The sequence below is a fragment of the Mesocricetus auratus genome, unplaced genomic scaffold, assembly GCF_017639785.1.
Source record: "Mesocricetus auratus isolate SY011 unplaced genomic scaffold, BCM_Maur_2.0 Super-Scaffold_100047, whole genome shotgun sequence".
In the NCBI taxonomy this organism is placed as follows: Eukaryota; Metazoa; Chordata; class Mammalia; order Rodentia; family Cricetidae; genus Mesocricetus; species Mesocricetus auratus.
Genome location: NW_024429224.1, coordinates 1,809,592 through 1,834,047, shown reverse-complemented (window position 1 = coordinate 1,834,047; position 24,456 = coordinate 1,809,592). Strand labels below are relative to the sequence as shown.

The 24,456-nt window shown below is 41.2% G+C and overlaps 2 protein-coding genes, 1 non-coding gene and 1 pseudogene across 3 annotated transcripts; 2 read left to right on the top strand and 2 right to left on the bottom strand.

The window, feature by feature from the left end:
• LOC121136058 (olfactory receptor 1N1-like) lies at positions 1 to 936 on the top strand. Its single transcript, XM_040735668.1, has one exon. It carries the CDS (start codon positions 1 to 3, stop codon positions 934 to 936), a length of 936 nt encoding a protein of 311 aa, XP_040591602.1.
• A 3,725-nt stretch (positions 937 to 4,661) lies between these two features.
• On the bottom strand, positions 4,662 to 7,001 carry LOC110343106 (annotated as a pseudogene).
• Positions 7,002 to 9,087: 2,086 nt separating this feature from the next.
• On the top strand, positions 9,088 to 9,195 carry LOC121136085. The gene has a single exon (XR_005873214.1). It is a non-coding gene; the product is annotated as a U6 spliceosomal RNA (small nuclear RNA).
• An 11,860-nt stretch (positions 9,196 to 21,055) lies between these two features.
• LOC101842821 (olfactory receptor 50) lies at positions 21,056 to 22,006 on the bottom strand. The gene has a single exon (XM_040735651.1). It carries the CDS (start codon positions 21,992 to 21,994, stop codon positions 21,056 to 21,058), a length of 939 nt encoding a protein of 312 aa, XP_040591585.1. The 5' UTR covers positions 21,995 to 22,006.
• Positions 22,007 to 24,456: the final 2,450 nt, after the last annotated feature.

The window sequence follows — 24,456 nt, the reverse complement described above, 5'->3', positions numbered from 1 at the left end:
ATGAAAAACCAGTCCAGCGTCTCAGAGTTTTTCCTGCGGGGGATATCTGGCTTTCCAGAGCAACAGCAGCTGCTCTATGGGCTTTTCCTGTGTATGTATCTTGTCACCTTGACTGGTAATGTGCTCATCATCTTGGCCATTGCCTCTGACCCACACCTCCACACTCCTATGTACTTTTTTTTGGCCAACCTGTCCTTTGCTGACATGGGTTTAATATCCTCTACAGTGACCAAGATGTTGTTTAATGTTCAGACTCAGTGCCATACCATCTCCTATGCTGGTTGTCTCATCCAGATGTATTTCTTCCTGATGTTTGGTGATCTGGACAGTTTCTTCCTGGCTGTGATGGCCTATGACCGCTATGTGGCCATCTGCCGCCCTCTCCACTATTCCACAATCATGAGTACCCGGTTCTGTGGCCTGATGCTTGCCCTGTGCTGGGTCTTCACCAACGTAGTTGCTCTGACTCACACTCTCCTCATGGCTCGACTGTCCTTCTGTGTTGCTGGGGAAATAGCTCACTTTTTCTGTGACATTATCCCTGTTCTGAAGCGATCATGCTCTGACACTCATGTCAACAAGTTAACGGTTTTTGCCTTAGGAGGCACAGTCCTCGTGGTCCCCTTTGTATGCATTGTCATCTCCTATGTCCACATTGTGTTTGCTGTCCTTAGGGTTAAGACTTCTGGTGGGAGTTCAAAGGCCTTTTCTACCTGTAGTTCCCACCTCTGTGTGGTCTGTGTTTTCTATGGGACACTCTTTAGTGCCTACTTGTGCCCTCCCTCTGTAGTCTCAGTAGAAAAGGACATTGCAGCTGCTGCAATGTATACAGTGGTAACTCCCATGTTGAACCCCTTCATCTATAGCCTAAGGAACAAGGACATGAAGGGGGCCCTAAGGAGACTCTTCTGTCATGGGAGAATTCTCTCTCCCTAAATATAATGAGAATAATGTTAAATGAGAAAACGTGTCTATGTTAAACTAATTTCTTTTTAATTTGGGGTGGGATGCTTGCTAACCATGAGATTGATATCTAGTTAATTCACCTCACTAGGTTTTTATCTTCCCTTGCATAAAGCAAAAATTATGGAAAATAAGTAATTTATTTCCTTGCTTATTCATTTATTCTTTTCTCCATTCTGTCCTTTTATTTGAGATTGGCTTTGGTGTATAACCCAGGCTAATTTTACACTCGCTGTGTAGCCTGAGTTGGCCTTTATCTCACAATTCTCCTGCCTCCATCTCCTGGGTGCGAGATTTGCAGTCATGAACATCAACACCTAGTTCAGTGACTTCTCTTGAGTTGGAATATAGAGTAAGACAAGCTAAGAAATTCATCTGATGCAACAACAAATGTAGTAGATGTCCAACAACTGATAGCATCTTCATGTGTACCACAATCCAGAAGTAACAAACTGTCCTCTGAGATCCAATTGTTCAACAAGTATTCACAGATTATTTGCTATGTGCCTAAAGTTAAGAAAAAGTCCCTGCTCTCATGACATTTCATTCTAGATTATCAGTTCATCGCTTGACATATTTGTCTTGTTCATATTTCTCTTGTTAAGAGAAAATAATTGACAGAAGTTAAATTCCAGGAAATCCAGAAACAGTAAAGAATTTCCCGCCACTATGAACTCGACATTTGGATTTCTGTGCTGACTTTCCACAGTTGGCAAAGGTTTTACATGGAATGCTGTTAGCCTTCTTTACAATGTTTATGCCCATTGCTGCTCAGAAATGCTCCTTGATGAGGTTGGAGAGACGGATCAGCATTTGTTACTCTTGCAGTGGACCTCAGATTCAATTCCCAGCACCTAGGTCAGGCAGCTGGCAACCACCTGTAACTCCAGCCCCAGGAGATCCTATACCCTCTTCCTGCCTCCTTGGACACATGCTCACATAGCCACACTGATGCAATTTTAAAAGTGGCGCAAGAGAGAAAGACCATGTGACAGAGTTCAAGTGCTGGGTTTTTTTTATTAGGGGAAAGGGATCATAAAAGGGGTGATGGGAGGGGAGACTGGCGTCTGGGGACAGGAGCAGTGGGAGAGAGGAAAGAGAGGGAGAGAGAGAGAGAGAGAGAGAGAGAGAGAGAGGAACAGACAGAGGGGGGAGAGGAAGAATGAGAGGAAGATGGGAAGTGGTCAGGGCCCTCTTAAAAGGGAACATAGTGAATTTGCACAGGTGATGCTCTTAGTGGCTGCAGCTGAGGGTGTATCCTATTAGACATCTCAGGACAGACCAGTACAGAAGCCTGAGAATACTTTTTAAAAAGACATATCACTCCTAAAAGAAACCAAAAAAAGATGTTAAATACCACCAGCCTTCTAGAGACCACAAGATGAGCATATTAAAACCTCTTTTCTCGTTTGATTGTAAGTTTTTCTTCATGTCTAAACTAGTCATCAGAATCTTAGCTTCAGAGAGAGAGAACAAGTTTGGTAAAGGTGCTTTTGCTTCCCTCCACATCAATGATCACACAAGTGTTAAAAATTTTACAGTAAGTACCATTGTGAGTTTTCTATTTGGTTTGCCCATTGTCTACTATCTAAACTACCGAGCCAACTAGGGGAGTGGAGTGTGTGTTCACTTTAGTTTTGCCAATATTACTGCAGTAGTGTTTAGGTAAGCTCAGCATATAAAGGACCACCAAAGGACATGATTGCCTGTCCCTGGTCAACTGTGTACACCCAGCCAAGCTAGCTACCATTATATTAGAAATTCTAAATGTATTTCTTTCTTGATATGTAATCTTTACTCTTAGCCCCAAAGTTCAAACTTCTGCCTCTGGAAGGCCACCCATTCCTAATGTGTTGTTGATACTTCAGTGGTTTACACTGAATTAGGGATTACTGTTAAATCCTTGTGTCTCAGCAGTACAATGTGATTGTCACTGGGATCAAAGGTGAGTGCTGAGCAGTCTGCTCATGCATCTTTCCTGTTTAAGGCTTCCACTTTTTATCTGCTTAGAACCCACATAGGAAAAGCAGGTCATTTCCAAATTACTACCCTAGTTTTTTAAGGTTGTTAAACATAACCAAAATTATTCCAGCTGCCTAGGTTGCCTTTCTTTCTTAAATATCTGTTTATAAAGCCAAGAATTAAGAACATTGCTGGGAAGTTCTGATACTGCTTCCCTTCATCGCTATTACCCGTCTGGTACGTTTCCATTTTTATGCTCTTTCCATCCCCATATCACGATACTCACTCAGGCACTGCTCACTGCCACCCAGTGTATAACGACCAATCCATTGCCAAATTATCTGCATTGACTACCCAAGTTTCTAATCTCCCTTACATGGCATCTTGTTTCCTGCACAATAAAACACTATCTACTTGCCTAGATTCATATATAATGCTCTCTTGACTCTCAAACAGCTGTGCTTTAGTGACATGAACCTTTTTAAATCTCCCTGAACTTAGCATGCTACTGTAATACTTCTGGTTTATTCCACTTCTTCTGTCTAGCCTGCTATCTGTCCTATTGCATACTAACCCTGCACATCCTTCATAATTCAGCTGAAAACCTTCTTCCCTATAATATTTTTGCTGCGACCTAGGAAGCATTTCCTATGTTCTCTCTTGTGCTACTTCACGTAATTATGTCATTGAGCTAAGCCTCACTTTCCTTAACTATAAAATATGTGTAATAGTCTATACTGTTATGTGGGTCAAAAGACACAACACAGACAGTGGACACTGTTAACACATGGCCTGACATACAGAATCATGGAAGAAAGCATGACCATTTTGTTACATTTATAGTGAGGCATTTTTGGTACTCTTTCATATTTTACTGTTTCTGCAAAGCTAGGATGTGAGTCAGAGGCTTTCCCTTTCCTTGTTCTGTGTGAGCGGAGCTAGAATAAGTAATGTGCTGAATAACTGTTAACTGACAGAATCTATAAAATAAGGGAAGCAACACGAATTTTTCCGACCTAATGATAATACATTAATTTTATGTGTGTATGTGAGTGTGTATATATGTGTGTATGTATGTGATAACTTTGTTTCACTTGCAGCTTCTTTCTTGAAAATTACATATAAATAACATATATGCATATGGAACCAGTTGGGATTGAGTTTGCAGGCAATATGACTCCCTGCTTGTAGCTTAATCAGGGAAATTATGAGGAGGTTTTCTTTGTCACTATTCTCAAAGTCAAGAAGCCTCAATTCCTAATGTGGAGTAGTTGAACTCATAATAGACTTTTCTGATGTTAGAGAAAGTACAATGTATTTTCTTTTTCTGGCCAATCTTCATTAGAACTATTTTTTAAATAAAAAAAGAGTACTGGATTAGAGGAAGGAAATGGTACATATTTTAAATGCCCATTCTTTGAACTTTCTTCACTAACGTTGACATCCTCTAACAATACTTGTGAACAAACATATTTCCAGGAAATAGAGGGCGTGATTTAAATTACTCTAGCAATTGTAATTTCCAAATCTAGAGACAAAATAAATGGGCAACAAGAACACAGAATTCAATTTTCATACTAAAGAGATGGTAGGAAAATAGAGAATAAGTATGCCAGAATGCTGTGTAAGTAATCAATATTTACTGACTATGCGTTCCATGATGAGAGCACATTGGGATGTGGTATTCGGAGATATGTGAATACATAGGTTTATTTTGAGGACATGAAATGATGTCATCAATTTGAGATTTTTGGACTGTTGAAGAGCTTCTTTGGAGCCTCTTTCATGTCTCGGTTCCTCGTGCTATAAATGAAGGGGTTCAGTAATGCAGTGACCCCTGTGTACCCAAGGTGTTGGATGAAGGTATAAGATAAAGCCCAGTAATTCCACCATAACACAGAGACATCACAGAGAGGTGGGAGCCACATGAGAACAAGGCTTTGCAGATCCCTTTGGCAGATGAAACTTTCAGTTTCAGGGTGGTGCCGCCAATGAGGCAGTAAGAAGCCAAGATGCATATTAGTGGCGGAGCAATGACTGCTGTGCCCACTGTGGAAATGACCAGCTCGTTGGGGGAGATGTCTGAGCATGCGGGCCTCAGCAAGGTAACGAGGTCACAGAAGAAATGAGAAATAGTGTTGTTGTCACAGAAGCATGGGCAGGTCAGTATGAGGGTGTGAAATGGAGCACTGACACAGGCCAGGACCCAGGACACAGCTACCACTGAGATATACAGCTCCCTGTCAGGACCGTGGTGTAGTGGAGGGGGTGGCAGATGGCCACAGACTGATCATATGCCATTGAAGTGAGAAGAACGTTGTCTAGGTCAGTGAATGGTATGGAAAAATTGCATGTGTTATACACTCTGCATAGGGACTGGGTGGCTCCTGAGTCTGCACGTTCCTTGGCATCTTGGGTACACTGACTGATGAGAAAGATGTCTGTGAAGGCCAGGTGGCTGAGGAAGAAGTGCATGGGGGCGTGGGGGTGACAGTCCAGCCTGATGAGCAGGATGATGAGGCTCTCCTGCACCGTGTCAGGTATGTGGTGAGGAAAAGGACATGATACACGCCTTGTTTCTCTGGCCATAAGGAAAGGCCCAGGAGGATGAATTCAGACACTGCTCTCTGGTTCTCCCTCCCATGTTATTCTTCTTGCTGTGAACAGAAAGTCGTTGAAGGATGAGGGAATAAACAGGTATTAATTTATGGCAGGAAAGTAGAAATACGATTCCTTTTATGGGTGAATATCATACGCTGATATCAATCATTTAAAGTGGGTTGCACATTAAACGAGAGAATTTGCCAACAAAGAAGAGAGTTTAATTAAGTGACATCATTGACATTCATCAGCATCTGGGACGAGGCAAACAGGACCCTGTGATGACTTGCAACTGTGCAGTCAGGGAGAACCTCCATTGCTGTAGGAGAGGACTTTGCACCTTCAAATTGCAGTGTCAACTTTTGAAATGTGTCTTAATTGGCATTAATAATTAAAGTGTAACATGGATATTTCAAAGTCTTCAAAAGCAAAGACTAAAGTAAAATTGGCTCAAAGATAAATTTCTAGGCACACAGCACATTGGTAAATCATGACCTGGGTTCAAGATCAGCACTGCAAAAGCAAATGGTCATTGCAAAAAAAAAGTTGGTGAGAAAACAAAAATATCTTTTTATTATGCTAACAAGTTGGAATATTATTGATAATTATACATTCATTGACAGTTATCATACTTATCAGGACATTTTCTGATCACCTCCTGGTTCAATGACCTTTCTTGATGCCATGAAAATACATTATCCAACATAGAAAGAGGGTATTGTTTGTTTATTTTGTTTTTAAATCAAGAGATTAAAAAAAAACAGAACAAGTGTTTCTCCCTTCTGCCTTTTTTATCCTCTCGTTTGGGCGTCCAACATCTCAGCCTATCCATTTACTGAGCATGCCTGTCAGAGCTCCAGGGTCCCAAGGTCACAGAAGAAATGTTTCTAAAACAGTATCAAGTTTCTAAAACTATGTTTGTGGCCTGCCCCCAAAGCTATTGTCTTCTCCTAGAAAGAGCATAAGTTACAAATGCAGCAGGAACATAGGAGAGTTTTGATGTAAAAAAAAAAAAAGATCATTTTAAGCCCAAATTAATGCCAAGTACCTACTACACACTTGTGCAGAGTGAGTGAGGTGAGGTGTCAGGGTTTTGTTGGAGTTCTCAGTCACAAGAAAAGCTAAAGAGCGTGTGAAGTTAGAGGTTTCTGACAATTCTTGTTCTCCTTTCTGATTTGAGCATCCTCCCGTCTCACTTAAAACACCATGTCCAGCCAGGCGGTGGTGGCGCACGCCTTTAATCCCAGCACTCGGGAGGCAGAGGCAGGCGGATCTCTGTGAGTTCGAGGCCAGGCTCGACCGACAGCCTCCAAAAACAAGACAGAGAAACCCTGTCTCATAAAACCAAAAAACAAACAAACAAGCAAACAAACAAACAAAAAAACCCACCATGTCCCGTGGCTTTTAACAGAGAGTAGCCAAATAACAGTTGTGAGAATCCCAAGTGGACAGGAATGGCAGAACACCCAGCCCATGTCCCCGGACTCTCACTGCTCACTGGTGTTTTGAGGCTGCTAGATGCTGTGGTCTGAAGCATGAAGCCCTGTGCCTGAGCACAACGCGGTGAATCAAGACGAGCATCACAGAGGAAAAGGGACAAAAAGAATAATGCACCAGGCTTGGCTGTAGTTAATCACTGCAGTGTGATGTGTTCACAGCTGTTAAAATCCGTGGAGAGGTCATTTTAATTTTTCATTATCATTTTTAATTCACTTGCAAAAATAGGTTTCCTTATTACATTTTCTTTCTTTTTTCTTTTTGGTTTTTCGAGACAGAGTTTCTCTGTATTGCGTTGGAGGTCATCCTGGAATTTGCTCTGTAGACCAGGCTGGCCTCGAACTCACAGAGATCCGCCTACCTCCGCCTCCCTAGTGCTGGGATTAAAGGCGTGCGCCACCAATGCCCGGCTGAATTTTCATAATCCTCCAATTTGGCTGACCTTTCACATCCTCCCTGTCCCCATCTTCTGGCTTCTCATCCCTGACTAACCCCCTCCATTCCCAGTATTAGTCCCCCCTTCTACTTTCCTAAAATTAATAAATATTAAAACAAGTATTTAAAATAGAAAGGAATTTTTGATGCACATGCAACTAATGACTTAAAAACTGAGAAACTAAATTAGTATGAAATTAAAACACCAGTTAAAAAGAAAGTTTGACATGAACTATTCCAAAGTGTTGATGTCAGTAATAGCTTGGGAGTTGTTTGCTTATGGTTGCTATTTTCTTCTATTAAAAATATCATTTTGAGAATATCATCAAAATATATTGTATGAAATTCTCCAAGAATAAGTAAAACTGGAAAAATCATTTCCCCCACTTTTCTCTACATGCATTTTAATTTTTATTACCTAAAAATTTATTCACTCTAGAAATGCTAGAGCACGCTTATGGATCAGTGAGTATCAGACTGTGCTAGGAAGTGGAGAAAGGAAATCATCAATGGATTCTAATAAGAAGCTGGAAAATTAAGACCGTGGTTAGTATGTTGAGCTTTCTAACTAGATATATCCTCCAATATACTTTCAGTGCCATCTAAAATGAAGTCTAAATTGAAGAGAAAGGTTAGCCTAGACTGGTTATTCGCTATCTACTCTAAATAAGTGCACATTATTTTACCTATAAATGTGAATGATCATATCAAACCCCCACATGTGATTTCATGGTGTGCCTCTAGCCAACTATCTCAGTCTCTCTTCTTAAATCCTAAACCTTTGGGGTGAAATACAAAGGAGTTACTGGCCGGTGATAATTGCTACATTCCTGTCTCTAGGAACTAGGAATAAGAAATTACTTCAGCAAGAGCACAGAGAATTGCAGAGCACACAGACAGACAGACATGCACGTATGCATGCACAGACAGACAGACAGATAGACAGACACACACACACCTCTACTATGGTTCTGCTTTGAACTTTATGCTCAGGAACTTCCTAGATCATCTTTTGGAAATCCAGTGCATCCTTGTGGTCCAAACCTCTCATTGACAGCAAAGAGAAAAGTCACCAACTTGTATCTTAATCTTCCAAATTCATGAACACAGTTGTGAAGACTCCACTCTGTACCTGAGAGAAACGGCTAGAGAAAGTCATTGAAGATGTATTGATTCCCAGTTTCCTTACAGTTCATCCCCCAGGACAGATGCCCTATGACAGTCATCCCTACGGTTTGATGATCGCTAAGGGAACTTTTTTGCTAGTCTGCCTCTGCAGGTGATTATTCATGAGCTTTGAGGTTGAGTCCTTCTAAGGCACATGTTTCTAAGGGTAAACTTTGAGAAAACACTGTCTTTAGGAAGAATACAAGCTTGCCAGTGAATATGACCTGAAGAGGTGGTGAGGACAACTTCTCAGCCAGTCAGATTTCCCCAGTCATAGTTAGGGAATTTTTCCCAAAACAGACATCTGTTGCTTAGAAAATTAATTTTTTATACCAAAAATCTAGACCAACCTACCAATGTTGATTTACTAATCCTATTAAATGGGTTTTAATAAATAAACAAGTATGTTTATGTAAGTGGAATTCATATTATAGCTCTTGTCTTCTATAATAATTTAATATGCTGCTCACTTCAGCAGCACATATACTAAAAATTAGAATGATACAGAGAATATTAGCATGGCCCCTGCACAAGGATGACATGCAAATTCATGAAGCGTTCCATATTTTTGAAGAAAACCACCTCAAAGGGGCAGAAAATATATTCAACAAAATCATAGAAGAAAACTTTCCCAACCTTAAGAAAGACATGCCAATGAAGGTACAAGAAGCTTACAGAACACCAAATAGACTGGATCACAAAAAAAGTCCCCTCGTCACATAATAATCAAGACCCCAAATATACAGAATAAAGAAAGAATATTAAGAGCAGGTATGGAAAAAGGCCAAGTAACATATAAAGGCAAACCTATCAGAATTACAACTGACTTCTCCATGGAAAATCTGAAAACCAGAAGGTCCTAGATAGATATCCTAACAACACAAAGAGACCATGGATGCCAGCCCAGACTACTATACCCGGCAAAGTTCTCAATCACTATAGATGGAGAAAACAAGGTATTCCATGACAAAACTAGATTCAAGCAATACTTATCCACTAACCCAGCCCTACAAAAAGTTTTAGAAGGAAAACTCCAACCCAAGGAAGTTAACTACAATCAGAAAAACATAGGAATTAGAAAATCCCTCTCTACCAACAGCCAAAAGAACAAAGGGGTGAAATTCCACACATAATTCTACCAACAACAAATTCCACCATTCCAAATCAAAGAAGAATGAGCAAGCAATGGTCATTAATTACCCTCAACATTAATGGCCTTAACTCACCCATAAAAAGACACAGGTTAGCAGAATGGATTCAAAGAAAGAACCCATCCTTCTGCTGCATACAAGAAACACACCTCACCCTCAAAGACAGACATTACCCGAGAGTTTAAGGTTGGAAACATTTTTTCCAATCAAATGGACCCAAGAAACAAGAAGGGGTAGCAATCCTAATATCTAACAAATTAGACTTTAAAATGAAATCAATCAAAAGAGATGAAGGAGGTCATTATAAACTTATCCCAGGCAAAATCCACCAAGATGAATTGTCTATCCTGAACATCTATGCCCCAAATACAATGGCATCCACATTCATAAAAGAAACATTACTAAAACTTAAATCACATATAAAGCCCCACACACTTATAGTGGGAGATTTCAACACACCACTCTCACTACTAGACAGAAATAACAGATAGAAACTCAACAAAGAAGCTAAGGGTCTCCTAGAAGTAATGACCCAACTGGGATTAACAGACATCTATAGAACATTTCATCCACATAAAAGAGAATATACCTTCGCCGGGCGGTGGTGGTACACGCCTTTAATCCCAGCACTCAGAGGCAGAGGCAGGCGGATCTCTGTGAGATCGAGGCCAGCCTGGTCTACAGAGAGATTTCCAGGATGACCTCCAAAGCAATTCAGAGAAACCCTGTCTCGTAAAACCAAAAAAAAAATATACCTTCTTCTTACCACCACATGGAACCTTCTCTAAAATCTACCACATACTTGGCAACATATCAAACCTCAGCAGCTTCAAAAAATTGGAATAACTCCATGCATCTTATCAGACAACCATGCTTTAAAATTAGAATTCAACAACAACACAAACTGCAGAAAACCTACAAACTCATGGAAATTGAATAATGCACAACTGCACCATTCCTGGGTCAAAGAGGAAATAAAAACGAAATCAAAGACTTCCTAGAATTCAATGAGAATGAAGACACAACATACCCAAACCTATGGGACACTTTGAAAGCAGTACTACGGGGGAAGTTCATAGCACTAAGTGCCACATGAAGAAACTGGAGAACTAACATCACAGCTGAAAGCTCTAGAACACAAAGAAGCAAACTCCCCCAAGGAGGAGTAGACGCCAGGAAATAATCAAATTGAGGGCTGAAATCAATAAAGTAGAAACTAGGAAAACAATACAAAGAATCAATGCAATGAAGAGTTGGTTCTTTGAGAAAATCAACAAGACAGACAAAGCTTTGTCCAAGACCCCAATATCAACCCACATACCTATGAACACCTAATTTTTGAAAAAGAAACTAAAAATATATAATGGAAAAAAGAAAATATATTCAACAATGGTGCTGGTATAACTGGCTGTCAATATGTAGAAGAATGCAAATGGATCCATATCTACTGCCTTGCACAAAACTCAAGTCCAAATGGATCAAAGACCTCGATATAAATCAATCTACACTGAACCTAATAGAAGGGAAAGTGGGAAATACACTTAGGCACTTGAGACCACTTGCTGAATAGAATACCAGTAGCACAAACTCGGAGAGTAACAATTAATAAATGGGACCTCCTGAAATTGAGAAGCTTCTGTAAAGCTAAGAATACTGTTAACAAGATAAATTGGTTCCCTACAGAATGGGAAAAGATATTCACTAACCCCACATCTGTCAGAGGGCTGATCTCCAAAATTTACAAAGAACTCAAGAATGAAGTCTCCAAAACCCCAAAGGATCCAATTGAAAAGTGGGGTACAGAATTTAATACAGAACTAAAAAGAGAATTCTCAATAGAGAAGTCTAAAATGGCTAAGAGATGCTTAAGAAAGTGCTCAACATTCTTAGCCATTAGAGAAATGCAAATCAAAACAACTCTAAGATACCATTTCACTCCTGTCAGAATGGCTAAAATGAAAAACATCAATGACAGTTTATGCTGGAAAGGATGTGAAGAAAGGGGAACACTCCTCCATTGCTGGTGGGAGTGCAAACTTGTACAGCCACTTTGGAAATCAGTATGGAGATTCCTCAGGATGACACTAGAAGAAACCATCCTGAGTGAGGTAACCCCGTCACAAAAAGACAAACATGGTATGTACTAACTCATATATGGATTTTAAACATGAAGCAGGGGAGTGCCAGCATACAATCATACTGCCAGAGAGTCTGGGAAATAGGAAGGACACTAAGAGATATGAATGGTACCCCAGAGAAAGGGAATGGGGCAGGATCTCCTGAATTGATTGGGAACATGGAGGGGAAAAGCAAAGGGGAGAATAGAAGGGGAGAGGAAGACGTGGGGGAGCAGGAAGTTTGAGTTGGGGGAAAGAATAGAGGTGAGCAGGATGAGAGATATATGCCATCCTAGAGCATTCATCCAGTAGCTGATGGAAGCAGAGACAGACACCCACAGATAAACACTGAACTGAACTCCTGGGACCCAGTTGCAGAGAGGGAATAGTGATGAGCAGAGGGGTTAAGACCAGGTGGGTGAAACCCACAGAAACAACTGACATGAACAAGGGTGAGTTCATGGACCCCCAAGTGATGGTTGAGAGGCCAGCATGGTACTGATCCAGACTCCCAAATGTGGGTGTCAGTGAGGAGACCTCGGCAATCATTGGGGCCTCAGGTACTAGATCAATATTTATTGCTGGCATCTGAATGGGCTTTGGTAGCCCATTCCACATGGAGGGACGCTTTCTCTGCCTGGACACCTGGGGGGAGGGCCTAGGACCTGCCCTGGATGATATAACAGACTTTGGATATCCCCCACGAAGAACCTCACCCTCCGTGGAGAGTGGAGTGGGGATTGGATAGGGGATTAGGAGTTGGAGGGCATGGGGGGGGGAGAGGGGGGGAGAGGGATCTGGGATTGACATGTGAAGCAAGCTTGTTTCTAATTTAAATAAAAAATCTAAAAAAATCAACTGTGCAATGTTATATGGACTCACAGAGAGTGAAGCAGCAGGCACAGGGCTGCACTGGTCTGCACCAGGTCCTCTGCTTACATATTATATTTTCAAGTTTAGTGTTGTGTGGGACTCCTGCATGTGTGAACTAATGGATCTCTAATTCCTATGCTTTGTCTTGGGGCTCTTTTCCTTCTGTTGATTTGCCTTGCACAATTTTGGTGTTTTCTTTTTACTTTATCTTATTATGTTTTAATGTTTTATTGTTACCTCTGAGAGGCCTGCTCTTTTCTAGTAAGACAGAGAAAGAAATGGACCCTGATGGGAGTGTTGATGGGGAGAAACTGAGAGGAGTAGAGAGGGGGAAACTTTAATTGTAATATATTGTGGGTAAAATGCATCTATTTTCAATAAAAGGAAAATGATAACTTTCTCTACACAGTAATTGTCTTATCATAGAAAGGAGAGTAACTGAGGATACATAACACTTAACACATCCAACCGTACCATCAAGTGTACATTTTACACCTGCATTCACAAGACTTCTAAAGTAATAAATGCCTTAAGCAACCTGTGATGGGAAGGGCCTTCTGTTTCTCTCTGAGATGCTTGAAATATAGTAGAACAGATGGTATCCCTAAGGAACTCCATATTGCACTGTGACAAGTGAAAAAGTTGTAACCTCACAAATAAGCAATTCTAAGTCAATATATCAGTATACTTTGTGTTATGATATGCAGCAACATGGGATCTTTGGCAGATCCCGTGCCAGGTGAGGGAAAATGGTGGGTGAAAGATCGAGACCTGTAGATATAACTTATATGGAAATATTATTGGAGAAAGGGAGTGGAATAAGGGAAGGGAGAGTAGATAGGGTGAAAAGACAGAGACAGAGAAAGACGAAGAGAGACAGAAAGAAACTTCCTCAGGGAAATGGCAGAAATATATATAGAGAGAAATTAAGCAGAGTTTGTCTCTTAAAATGACCTTAGCACCTGTATACAGAGCCATGGTCCTACCTGCCATATGTAGAGGGGTGACACACTGTACCAAGTTCCCACGGGGTAGGGCTAGGTTTGACTGTATTACAACACTTTGAGCAACAGCTCTGGAGAAATTGGTGTGAGTTCTAGTTTTTCAAAACTCCAAAAGGACAAAGGGGGCAATTTATCAATGAACTGGATATAACTGTTATGTGTTTCTGGCTCCCCCAGGAATAGAACCATGTGTTAACACAGACATAGGAGAGTTCATCCTTGGAGAAGTCATAATATAACCACTAAACAATGATTTGAGACATGGTGACTCATAAAGATATTTGCTTTCCTAGTCCCCCTGGGAGAGCCATGAGTTATAAGTCAATAATGAACCAAGCTGGAGGCTGACTATGATGATAAAAGCTCTTGTTTCTGAAGCCTATGCTATATAAAGAATTTTAAAAAGAAGACACAAAGTTGGGAGGAGCAACTGTTGGGTGAAGTTTCCATGGGTACTGGAGAGGGGAGCTTGGGTTTATATAATCTACATACATTGTGTATGCATATGAAAGTCCCAAATAATAAATTAGAACTACTATAAAATTGTTGACAATTGAAACCCTTTAATAAATCACTGTTCAGAACTGAAAAATAATTCTCAGTTTTATGCTCATTTTTTAAATTCAGTGGCCAGTTCTTTTTTCTTTTTCTATTGAAACTTTACAATAGGTTTTGATCACAGTGTCCCTCATCTTCTTCCAGATCCTCCCACCTTGTCACCTATTTAACTCTTCCACATTAATCACTAATCAAGTTAGTTCACAAATTTGCCTGCAGGTCAATCTTCTAGAGATACTTTTTTTAACTAAGATTCTCTCTTCCCAGATATGTCTAGGGTTGTGTCAAGTTGACAAAAAGCAAACACCATAGTGACAAGGCATATTAATTGTGTGCTTCATGCTTCAAAAAAGCAAACGATGAAAATATTATTAGTGTTTGTTACAAAGCAAGATGAATAATGAAGGAGATACTTATACTTACTTGTATTTGAACATTGCCTAACTTACACATGCATGGAAATGTGAAAATATGTGTCATTTTTCCATTGCAATTATTAATTCAAACTTTCTTTATTCTTTAAAATTTCAGAAATGTATGCAATGTGTTAGATCATATTTACATCACACTCTTCCCCTTCCACTTGCCAAGGGACTGTCTACCGTATCTTCATCCCAAAGTTATGCATTTTTACTTTTTTATTTCTTAACCCATTGAAACAAACCGGTGTTCTCCTATTGTGCATGGGTATTGGGTCATCTACTAGGAAATATGGAACCAAGCAGTAGCCATGCTCCTAAAGTAAAGTGTCTCTGCCTCCCACAGCCATCAATTGCCAATAGCTCTTCAGCGAGTGGTGGATATTTTGAGCCACTCTCCTCTATGCTGGAATTTTCAACTATCTTGATCTTGTGAAGGCCTTATAAGAATAACTATAGCTACTGTGGGTTCTTGCAGGCAACAGCCACATCATGTCCAGAGGACAGCTTTCCTCCCCTATTTCCAGCTCTTACATTCTCTCCTCTATCATACATCTTTAGTATTGCTTAATTCAATCATACCTGTCTTCCCAATACCCTTCCCTCTCACTCTTAAATCATTTATTCCCCCCAGTATTCTTCCCTGTTCTTTCATATCGCAATGCTCTACCAGTATCCCCTCTTAGAAGATTTAATTTGAATTTCAAGATCATAGTTTTCCAAAAATCTTCTTTGTGCACACTTCATTTTGTTTAAATCTATCCCTGCCTCCATTTCCCCATACACATCCCTTTGCTACATTCCTGAACACTTCTGACTCTAGGATTCTACCTCTTTACTTTCGCCTAAATTCTAATACCCCTCTCCCTAAAGGTATCCACAATCAACAAGCCATATGCATTAATGCATACTCTTTGTTAAATACATAAAGCAAAACATGTGAACATAGGATATGAAACCTCATATAAAAGACAACATGAGTCATTTGTCTTTTGTGACCTGGGTAACCTCACTCAACTTAAATTTTTCATGATTTACTTTTATACATTTGCCTGTAAATATCATGATTTAGTTTTCTTTTGCAGCTCATTAATATTGCATTGTGCATATATACCACATTTTTATTTTCCATTTTTCAGTTGATAGACTTCTAAGTTGATTCCATTTTCTACCTACAGTGAACATAGATGTACAAGTGTCTGTGTAGTAAGATATAAAGTTCTTTGTGTATGTTCTCAGGCCTGGTAGAGCTTGGTCAAATGGAGGATCTATTTCTAGTCTTTGAGAAACTCACATACTGATTTTCAGTGCAGCGTCCACGCCACAAGCAACTCCGAGGAATCAGGAAAAGAAAGACCAGATGTCCAGCTGTTTGTACTAAGAAGTGTCTTTATTTTGCAAATGCTAAGAGGTCTCTCCCTTGTAGGAGGGAGCAATCTCATATATAGTCTTACAACACAGTAGGAAAACCCCAGGTGGAAGAGAGCATGTTTTCCTCCTGCTAGATGTTGATGTCAGTGGGGCAATGCGGGAGCGGTAAGCCATGACTAGAAAACAGGATGCACCTGTGGCTATCAGCTGACAAACAACTCAGAGACCCTGTGGGGGGCTAGGCCCCAACATCTCCCCCCTTTTTTATTTTTTAAAATTTTGTTTGAACTGTTTGCTACTCTATAGAATCTTCCATACAAATTTCTTTGGCTCTCAGGCCATTATGTAGACTTTTGCTATTTTTTAGGGGCTACAGCCAGACCCACTCCTTGTAAAAAGTTTTCAGAGATGACTCACAAAATTGACCTTAAATTTGTAGCAATAACCAACCCTGTATAAATGCAAACAAACATTTATAAACAATATTTGGGAATGTGGGCGTAATTCTTTCCAAACTACTTCGTGCTGTTAAGGGGTGCTGTTCATACCATGGGGATCATGACAAAACTCAGAAACCTGTATAAGTCCTTATTTTCAGGGTCTGTAAGGATGCATCATCTTAGCTGTTTTAGATGTTGAATCACTTGGGCCACTGCTTCCAGAGGTCTTGCTTCATCAAACCATACTAGTCTGGAAGGAACCCACAGCTTTTTATTTTCTGTGGAAACAAAAGCAGAAATTTTTTCCCAAGTAACCTGTCCTTCTATTTAAATTTAGAAGTCAAAGCATTTTCAAAATATGTAAGTTGGATTATTTTAGCAGTATTGATAATTAAATGTCTTTTAGTAGTTTTCCTTTCTTTCTTAGCAATTAAACAGTTTAAAAACAACACAGCACACAGTATCCAGACTGTAATGAGAAGCTTTTCCTTTGAGAGGAGCCTTCCTGCCAGCCTGGTTCTAGAGCTGCATCAGTCCCAAATAAACACACAGGAGGCTATATTAATTATGAAGCTGTTGGCCTTGCATGTTTCTTACTGGCTAGCTCTGACTTAAGTAATTACACCATAATTGTTAATCTAAGTATTTCTCTTACCGGAGAATAGTTCCGGGCTTCCTACCTCATGGCGGTAACATGTTGACTCTCTTGTGTTTCTCCTACCCAGAGTCCTCCTGGACTCCTAGTCCCTCCTATCTAGATTCCTACTGGCCAGCAGTGCTTTATTGACAAATAACAGGACTTGCCACATCATGTATTTTCCATTCCATATACTTTTACCTTTTCTCTCTTCTTTCACTTAATACCAGTATCTCATTTACTAACTGTTACCAATTTTCAGCTCACCTATTTTCAATCCATCCTCCAACTGAGGATGATCCTTCAGGCAAAAGCCTTAAGATTTGCTCAATCCACCCTCCAACTGAGGGTGAGCTCTCAGGTTCCCCTTTCTTTCCTGACCTTGTGGGTGAAGGCCTGGAGATTTAACTGGTACCCCTAACTTGGTACCTCCTTCCAATATACCCTCATAGCCTTACTTGCTAGCCAGACTTTGAGGGTGATCTCTCAGTTCCCCTTTACTTTCCTGACCTCAATGGATCAGGTGAAAGGCTGGATATTAATTTAATATATCTTCTCCTTAGAAAGTGATCTCTCAAGAAAAAGCCTGGAGATTTGACCTTTCAATTTTACTGTTAGAAGTCGAGGTACCTGTTTTTAAATATTTTCTTTCTTGAGTCTCTCCTCTCCACAGTCTTCTTTCTGGAAAATCTTTCCCAGTCTTTCCAAGTCTCTCTGGATCTCGGTGGGACCTCCAATTATGGCGCCCATGCCACAAGCAACTCCGAGGAATCAGGAAAAGAAAGACCAGATGTCCAGCTGTTTGTACTAAGAAGTGTCTTTATTTTTCCCTGTGCTAAGAGGTCTCTCTCTCTTGTAGGAGGGAGCAGTCATATATAGAGTCTTACAACACAGTAGAAAAACCCCAGGTAGAAGAGAGGGTGTTTTACTCCTGCTAGATGTTGATGTCAATGGGGCAATGTGGGGGCAGTAAGCCAGGACTAGAAAACAGGATGCACCTGTGGCTATCAGCTGACAAACAACTCAGAGACCCTGTGGGGGCTAGGCCCCAACATTTCAGAGTGACACAATTATGTATTGATTTATGTACCAATTTTGGAAATAAAAAAAAATTAACTTGGTGGCGGTGGCTCATGCCTTTAATCCCAGTTGGAATCAAAGGCAGATTGATCTCTGAGTTTTAGGTCAGCCTGGTTTACAGAGCATGTTCCAGGACAATCTGGGGTACACAGAGAAACCCTGTTTCAAAAAACCAATATGCAAAATTTTTGGAAAAATCTAGAGTTCTAATTGGTGTTGCGATAGAGGATGTTCCTTTGTATATGTTTCTCTTATTGGTTAATGAATAAAACACTGATTGGCCAGTAGAGGCAGGAAGATAGGCGGGGCTAGGAGACATGGAGAATTTTGAGGAGAGAGGCAAGAGAAGTAGCACAGAGAGGCCATGCTGCCAACAGAGCAACATGCTGGAATACAAGTAAGCCATGGTCTTGTGGCAATACATATATTAATAGAAATGGGTTGATAATTAAGACAGAGATAGCCAGTAAGAAGTCCTAGCCATTGGCCAACAGCTTATAAATTAATATAAGTCCTTGTGTGTTTATTTAGAGCTAATGGGCTGTGGTATCAGACTGGAAAGAAACTCTAGCAACAGTGTTACTAATGAAAATAAATTAAAGTATATTATAAAATTAAACAATTCACATACAGGAGAAATATTTCTGTTTTCTTGACAAAGGAAAAACATTTATACAGAAGGCCATAAAATTAGAAAATAATAAAATGCAAATGCCTGGAATCAAATAAAAATTTTATATTCCTAAAGGTAGGGAACACTGTGAAAAGGAAAATAGTATGGAAGTGTTTGCTAAACAAACAACAAACAATATCATTTTGCTCCTGTCAGAATGGCTAAAATCAAAAACACCAAAAACAGTTTATGCTGGAGAGGATGTGGAGAAAGGGGAGCACCTCTCCATTGCTGGTGCCAGTGCCCACTTGTACAGGCACATTGAAAATCAATATGGAGGTTCCTCAGGAAAATGGGAATCAGTCTATCACAAGACCCATCAATTCCACTCTTAGGCATGTACCAAAAAGATGCACATTCATACAAAAAGGACATCTGTTCAGTTATGTTCATAGCAGCACTACTTGTAATAGCCAGAACCTGGAAACAGTCTAGATGCCCCTCAACTGAAGAGTGGATAGAGAAAAATGTGCTCAATGGATTACTACTCAGTGGAAAAAAACAATGGAATCTTGAAATTCACAGGCAAATGGATGACTCTAGAAGAAACCATGCTGAGTGAAGTAACCCAGTCCCAAAAAGACAAACAAGGTAGATACTCACTCATTATGGATTTTAGACATAGAGTAGGGGATTGCCAGCCTACAATCCCACCACAAGAGAGTCTGGGAAACAGGGAGAACTCTAAGAGAGACATGCCTGGTACCCTAGAGAAGGGGAATCTGACAGGATCTTCTGAGTGGATTGGGAGCATGGGAAGAGGGGAGCAGGAGCTAGGAGTAAGAGAGAGGGAGAAGGGGGGAAAGAAGATGTGGGGGAGCAGGAAGGTTGAGTCAGGGGAAATTAGAGGAGAGCAGGATGAGAGATGCCATAATAGAGGAAGCCATTATAGGTTTGAGGAGAGATCTGGTACTAGTGAGTTTCCCAGAGATCTACAAGGATATCACCAACTGGCAATATAAGCAATAGTAGAGAGGCTACCTTAAATGCCTTTCCCCGATAATGAGATTGATGACTACCCCATATGTTGAGTGAAGCCTTTTTCTTGTCTGCTGCTTTGGTTTTTCCCCACCAGTTGCCTGGGCTCTGCCACGTTGTATTCCCCAAATAACACACAAGACACTGTGTTAATTATGAAGCTGTTGACCATTTGCTTGATTTCTTACTCGCTATCTCTGACTTAAGTATTTACCCCATAATTGTTATTCTAAATATTTCTCTTACCAGAGAAAAGGTCTGGACTTCTAACCCCTATGCAGCTACATGGTGACTCCCTGTGTTTCTCCTACCCAGAGTCCTCTGGGACTCCTAGTCCCACATATCTTGCTTCCCTATTGGCCAACAGTGCTTTATTGACATATACACAGGACTTCCCCATCACTTATATACCATCCTAGAGCATTCATCCAGTAGCTAGTGGAAGCAGAGGCAGACAGCCACAGCTAAACACTGAACTGGACTCCTGGAACCCATTTGTAGAGGCAGGAGTGATGAGAAAAGGGATCAGGCCTGGGTGGCTGAAACTCACAGGAACAGCTGATCTGAACAAAGGGGAGCTCATGGACCTCAGACTGATGGCCAAGAGCCAGCATGGTAATTATCCAGACCCTCTGAATGTGGGTGTCAGTGAGGAGGCCTCAGCAATCTATGAGGCCTCAGGTAGTAGATAAGTATTTATCCCTGGTGCACAAATGGACTTTGTGAGCCCATTCCACATGGAGAGATGCTCTCTTAGCCTGGACACATGGGTAAGTACCTGGGACCTACCCCAGATGATATGACAGACTTTGCATATTCCCCATGGAGGCCCTCACCCTCCTTGGGGAGTAGAGGGGAATAAGGTGGTTTGGAGGAGTTGGTGGGGTGCAGAGGAGGAGGGGAATGAGAGTGATCTGGGATTGACATGTGAAGCAAGCTTGTTTCTAATTTAAATAAATAAAAAATAACAAAAAAGCAATCCCTCAAGAGAAACAAAACCTGTGGCTGAGGTGAAACATAGACTGAAAAAGTACAACCTGAAGACTCACTGAAAAGCACCAAGTCACAGAAAGAGTCATGTGCAGAACTGAGAAGTTCTCAAATACAGAAAGAGGGAAACCCACCATCCTCACTGTGAATACATTCTCCTGATGAGGATATTTCTCAGTGCTCCTTTCATGTCCCGATTCCTTAGACTGTAGATAAAGGGATTCAGCATGGGTGTGACCACAGTGTACAGCACAGCCACAATGACATCCTTGTCATTAGTGTTACTGGAGGAGGGGCAAAAATACAAACCAATAATGGCTCCATAGTACAAAGAAACTACACAGAGATGAGACCCACATGTGGACAAGGCTCTGCTGATTCCCTTGGCTGAGGGAGTTCTCAGGATGGTGGCTCCAATGTGTCCATAAGAAGTCAGGATGCACATGAATGGCACAGTAATAACTACCACTGCTAAAGTGAGAATGACCAGTTCATTGATGGTGGTGTCTGAACTGGACAGCTTAAGTAAAGCAGAGAGGTCACAGAAAAAATGGTGGACAGTGTTGTCTCTAAATAGAGAGAGACAAGCAAACAAAAGAGTGTGCACAAGGCCATTGGTAGAGGAAAATATCCAGGACACTATCACTAGCAGGACACAGAGGCTCTGACTCATGATGGTGGTGTAGTGAAGAGGGTGGCAGATGGCCACATACCTGTCATAGGCCATGGAAGTGAGTAGGAAGTTATCAATACACCCAAACAATAAGAAAAAATATATCTGAGAAATGCACCCAGCGTATGAGATGGACTGACTGTGTGTCAGCATGTTCATGAGCATCTTTGGAGCTGTGACTGATGAGAAAGAGATGTCTGTGAAGGCCAAGTGGCTGAGGAAGAAGTACATGGGGGTGTGGAGGTGAGAGTCCAGCCTGATGAGCAGGATGATGAGCAGGTTCCCCAGCACCGTGGTCAGGTACATGGTGAGGAACAGGACAGAGTACATGCCTTGGTACTCTGGCCAGATGGGTAGCCCCAAGAGGATGAACTCAGATATGGTGCTCTGATTATTCTTCATCATTCTCTTCTCTTTAGCTAGATATGGGAAAAAAGATGATATGGATGAAGCAGAGGTCATGGCATCTATTATAGAATAACAGCATGTCTTTTTAATTGGTCACATTGAATGCTCTAAATGGAATATCTTGAGTTTTTGTCAAATTGTTTGGTTAGTGATTATGTGCCTAAAAGTGTTATGTCTACCTAGAAGCCAACTCAAATTGTTTCAGAGGAAAAAAATGGAAAACAGTGAGTATCAGATTTCTTCAGGTTCAACCAGAAGGTGAGGTCCACAAAAAGAATCTGAGAGCTGCTTCTGGCCTGCCTTCCAGTGCCCTGAACAGAACCACCTGAGACCTGGGGATCCCATCTGGACAGGATTCAGCCTGCCCAGAGACTGCCAGCACAATAGTCCCCTTCCCCACCCACAGGGCTAGGTAGGCCTGGGCCTCTTTCTGGCCCACCTTCCAATGCTCTATGCACAACTAGCCACTGCACACTGAAGCTCCCATCCTGACAGAGTTCAGCCTACCCAAAGACTGTCAAGGCCCTGGTACTGGGACCTCCATCCATGAAAGAGGAGAACCACCAGAATATTGGACCTGCTCACACCCACCAGAAGGGACCCATAGTCACATATCCATCAGGAAAGGAAGAGACTACTTCTGAACCCACTGGAAGAAGTTATGAGAAGGAGACAATATAAAAACAGACTAAACAACAGAAAAACCAATATGACATCCACAGGTCTAGAGATTATACACCATCAAGATTTGAACACCCCAATGAAAATGAAGCAGAAGAGAATGACATTAAAAACAACTTCATGAAAATGATTAATGCCCTCAGAGAGGATATGAGAAAATCCCTTGAAGAAATGGAAGAAAAAAAAAAACAAATCAAAATATCCAACAAATGCAAAAAAGGGATGAAAAGACAAAGAAAAATTGGAGGAAATAATTCAAACAGTGCAAGGGTTGAAAGCTGAAACAAAGACAATAAAAAACACAGTCTGAAGGAATGCTGGAAATAGAAAAACTGGGAAAATGGTCAGGTACTACATATGCAAGCATAACCAATGGAATACAAGAGATGGGAGAAAGAATATCAGGTGTTGAAGATACACTAGGAGAAATAGATTCATTGACCAAAGAAAATCTTAAGTCCAACAAATCCCTAACACAAAATATCCAGGAAATATGGGACACCATAAAAAGACCAAACCTAAGAATAATAGGTATGGAAGAAGGTGAAGAAAACCATCTTAAAGGGGCAGAAAACATATTCAACAAAATCATAGAAGAAAACTTTCCCAACCTAAAGAAAGAAGCCAATGAAGGTGCAAGAAGCTTACAGAACACCAAATAGACTGGACCACAAAAAAATTCCCTTGCCACATAATAATCAAGACCCCAAACACACAGAATAAAGAAAGAATATTAAGAACAGCTAAGGCCAGCGAGCCCAGCTTCAGGTGAGATTGGGTCTCCGGCTGGGACCACCCGCCCATCACCCATCCCCCTCCATCTTCAGGGCCGCTCCCGGCTTCCAGAAGAGCCGCCCACACAGGAAAGAGATCAGCCCCTCCAAGACCCCAACCCAGCGAGCCCAGCTTCAGGTGAGATTGGGTCTCCGGCTGGACCACCCGCCCATCACCCATCCCCCTCCATCTTCGGGGCCTCTCCCGGCTTCCAGAAGAGCTGCCCACAAAGGAAAGAGATCAGCCCCTCCAAGACCCCAACCCCAGGGAGTCCAGCTTCAGGTGAGATTGGGTCTCCCGCTGGGACCACCCACCCATCACCCATCCCCCTCCATCTTCAGGGCCGCTCCCGGCTTCCAGAAGAGCCGCCCACACAGGAAAGAGATCAGCCCCTCCAAGACCCCAACACAGTGACCCCAGCTTCAGGAAAGAGATCAGCCCCTCCAAGACCCCAACACAGCGAGGCCAGCTTCAGCTTCAGCTGCAGTAAGGAAGGAGACCAGTGGAGACAGAAAGCCCCCACCAGCACCCACTGGAAGAAGAGATGGGAAGAAGACAGCAATAGAAACACCAACACGACCCCACCAGAATCCAGGGATCCAACACCAGCAAGACCTGAAAAGCACTACATAGATGAAGAAGAGGAGACAGACCTTAAAAATTATTTCATGAAGATGATGGAGAGCCTCAAAGAAGAAACGAGGAAATCCCTTAAAGAAATAGAAGAAACAAACAAACAAAAAATCCTTGAAATGGGGGGGAAATTTCAAGAAATAAACAAATCTCTCAAAGAATCTAAAGAGCACCAAGAAAAAACAACCAAGAAAATTAAGGAAACAGCTCAAACAGTTGAAGGAGTGAAAGCTGAAATAGAAACGATAAAGAAAACACAGAATGAAGGGATGCTGGAAATAGAAAAGCTCGGTAAACGGTCTGGAATTACAGATGCAAGTATCACCAATAGAATACAAGAGATAGAAGAGAGAATCTCAGGTGCTGAAGAC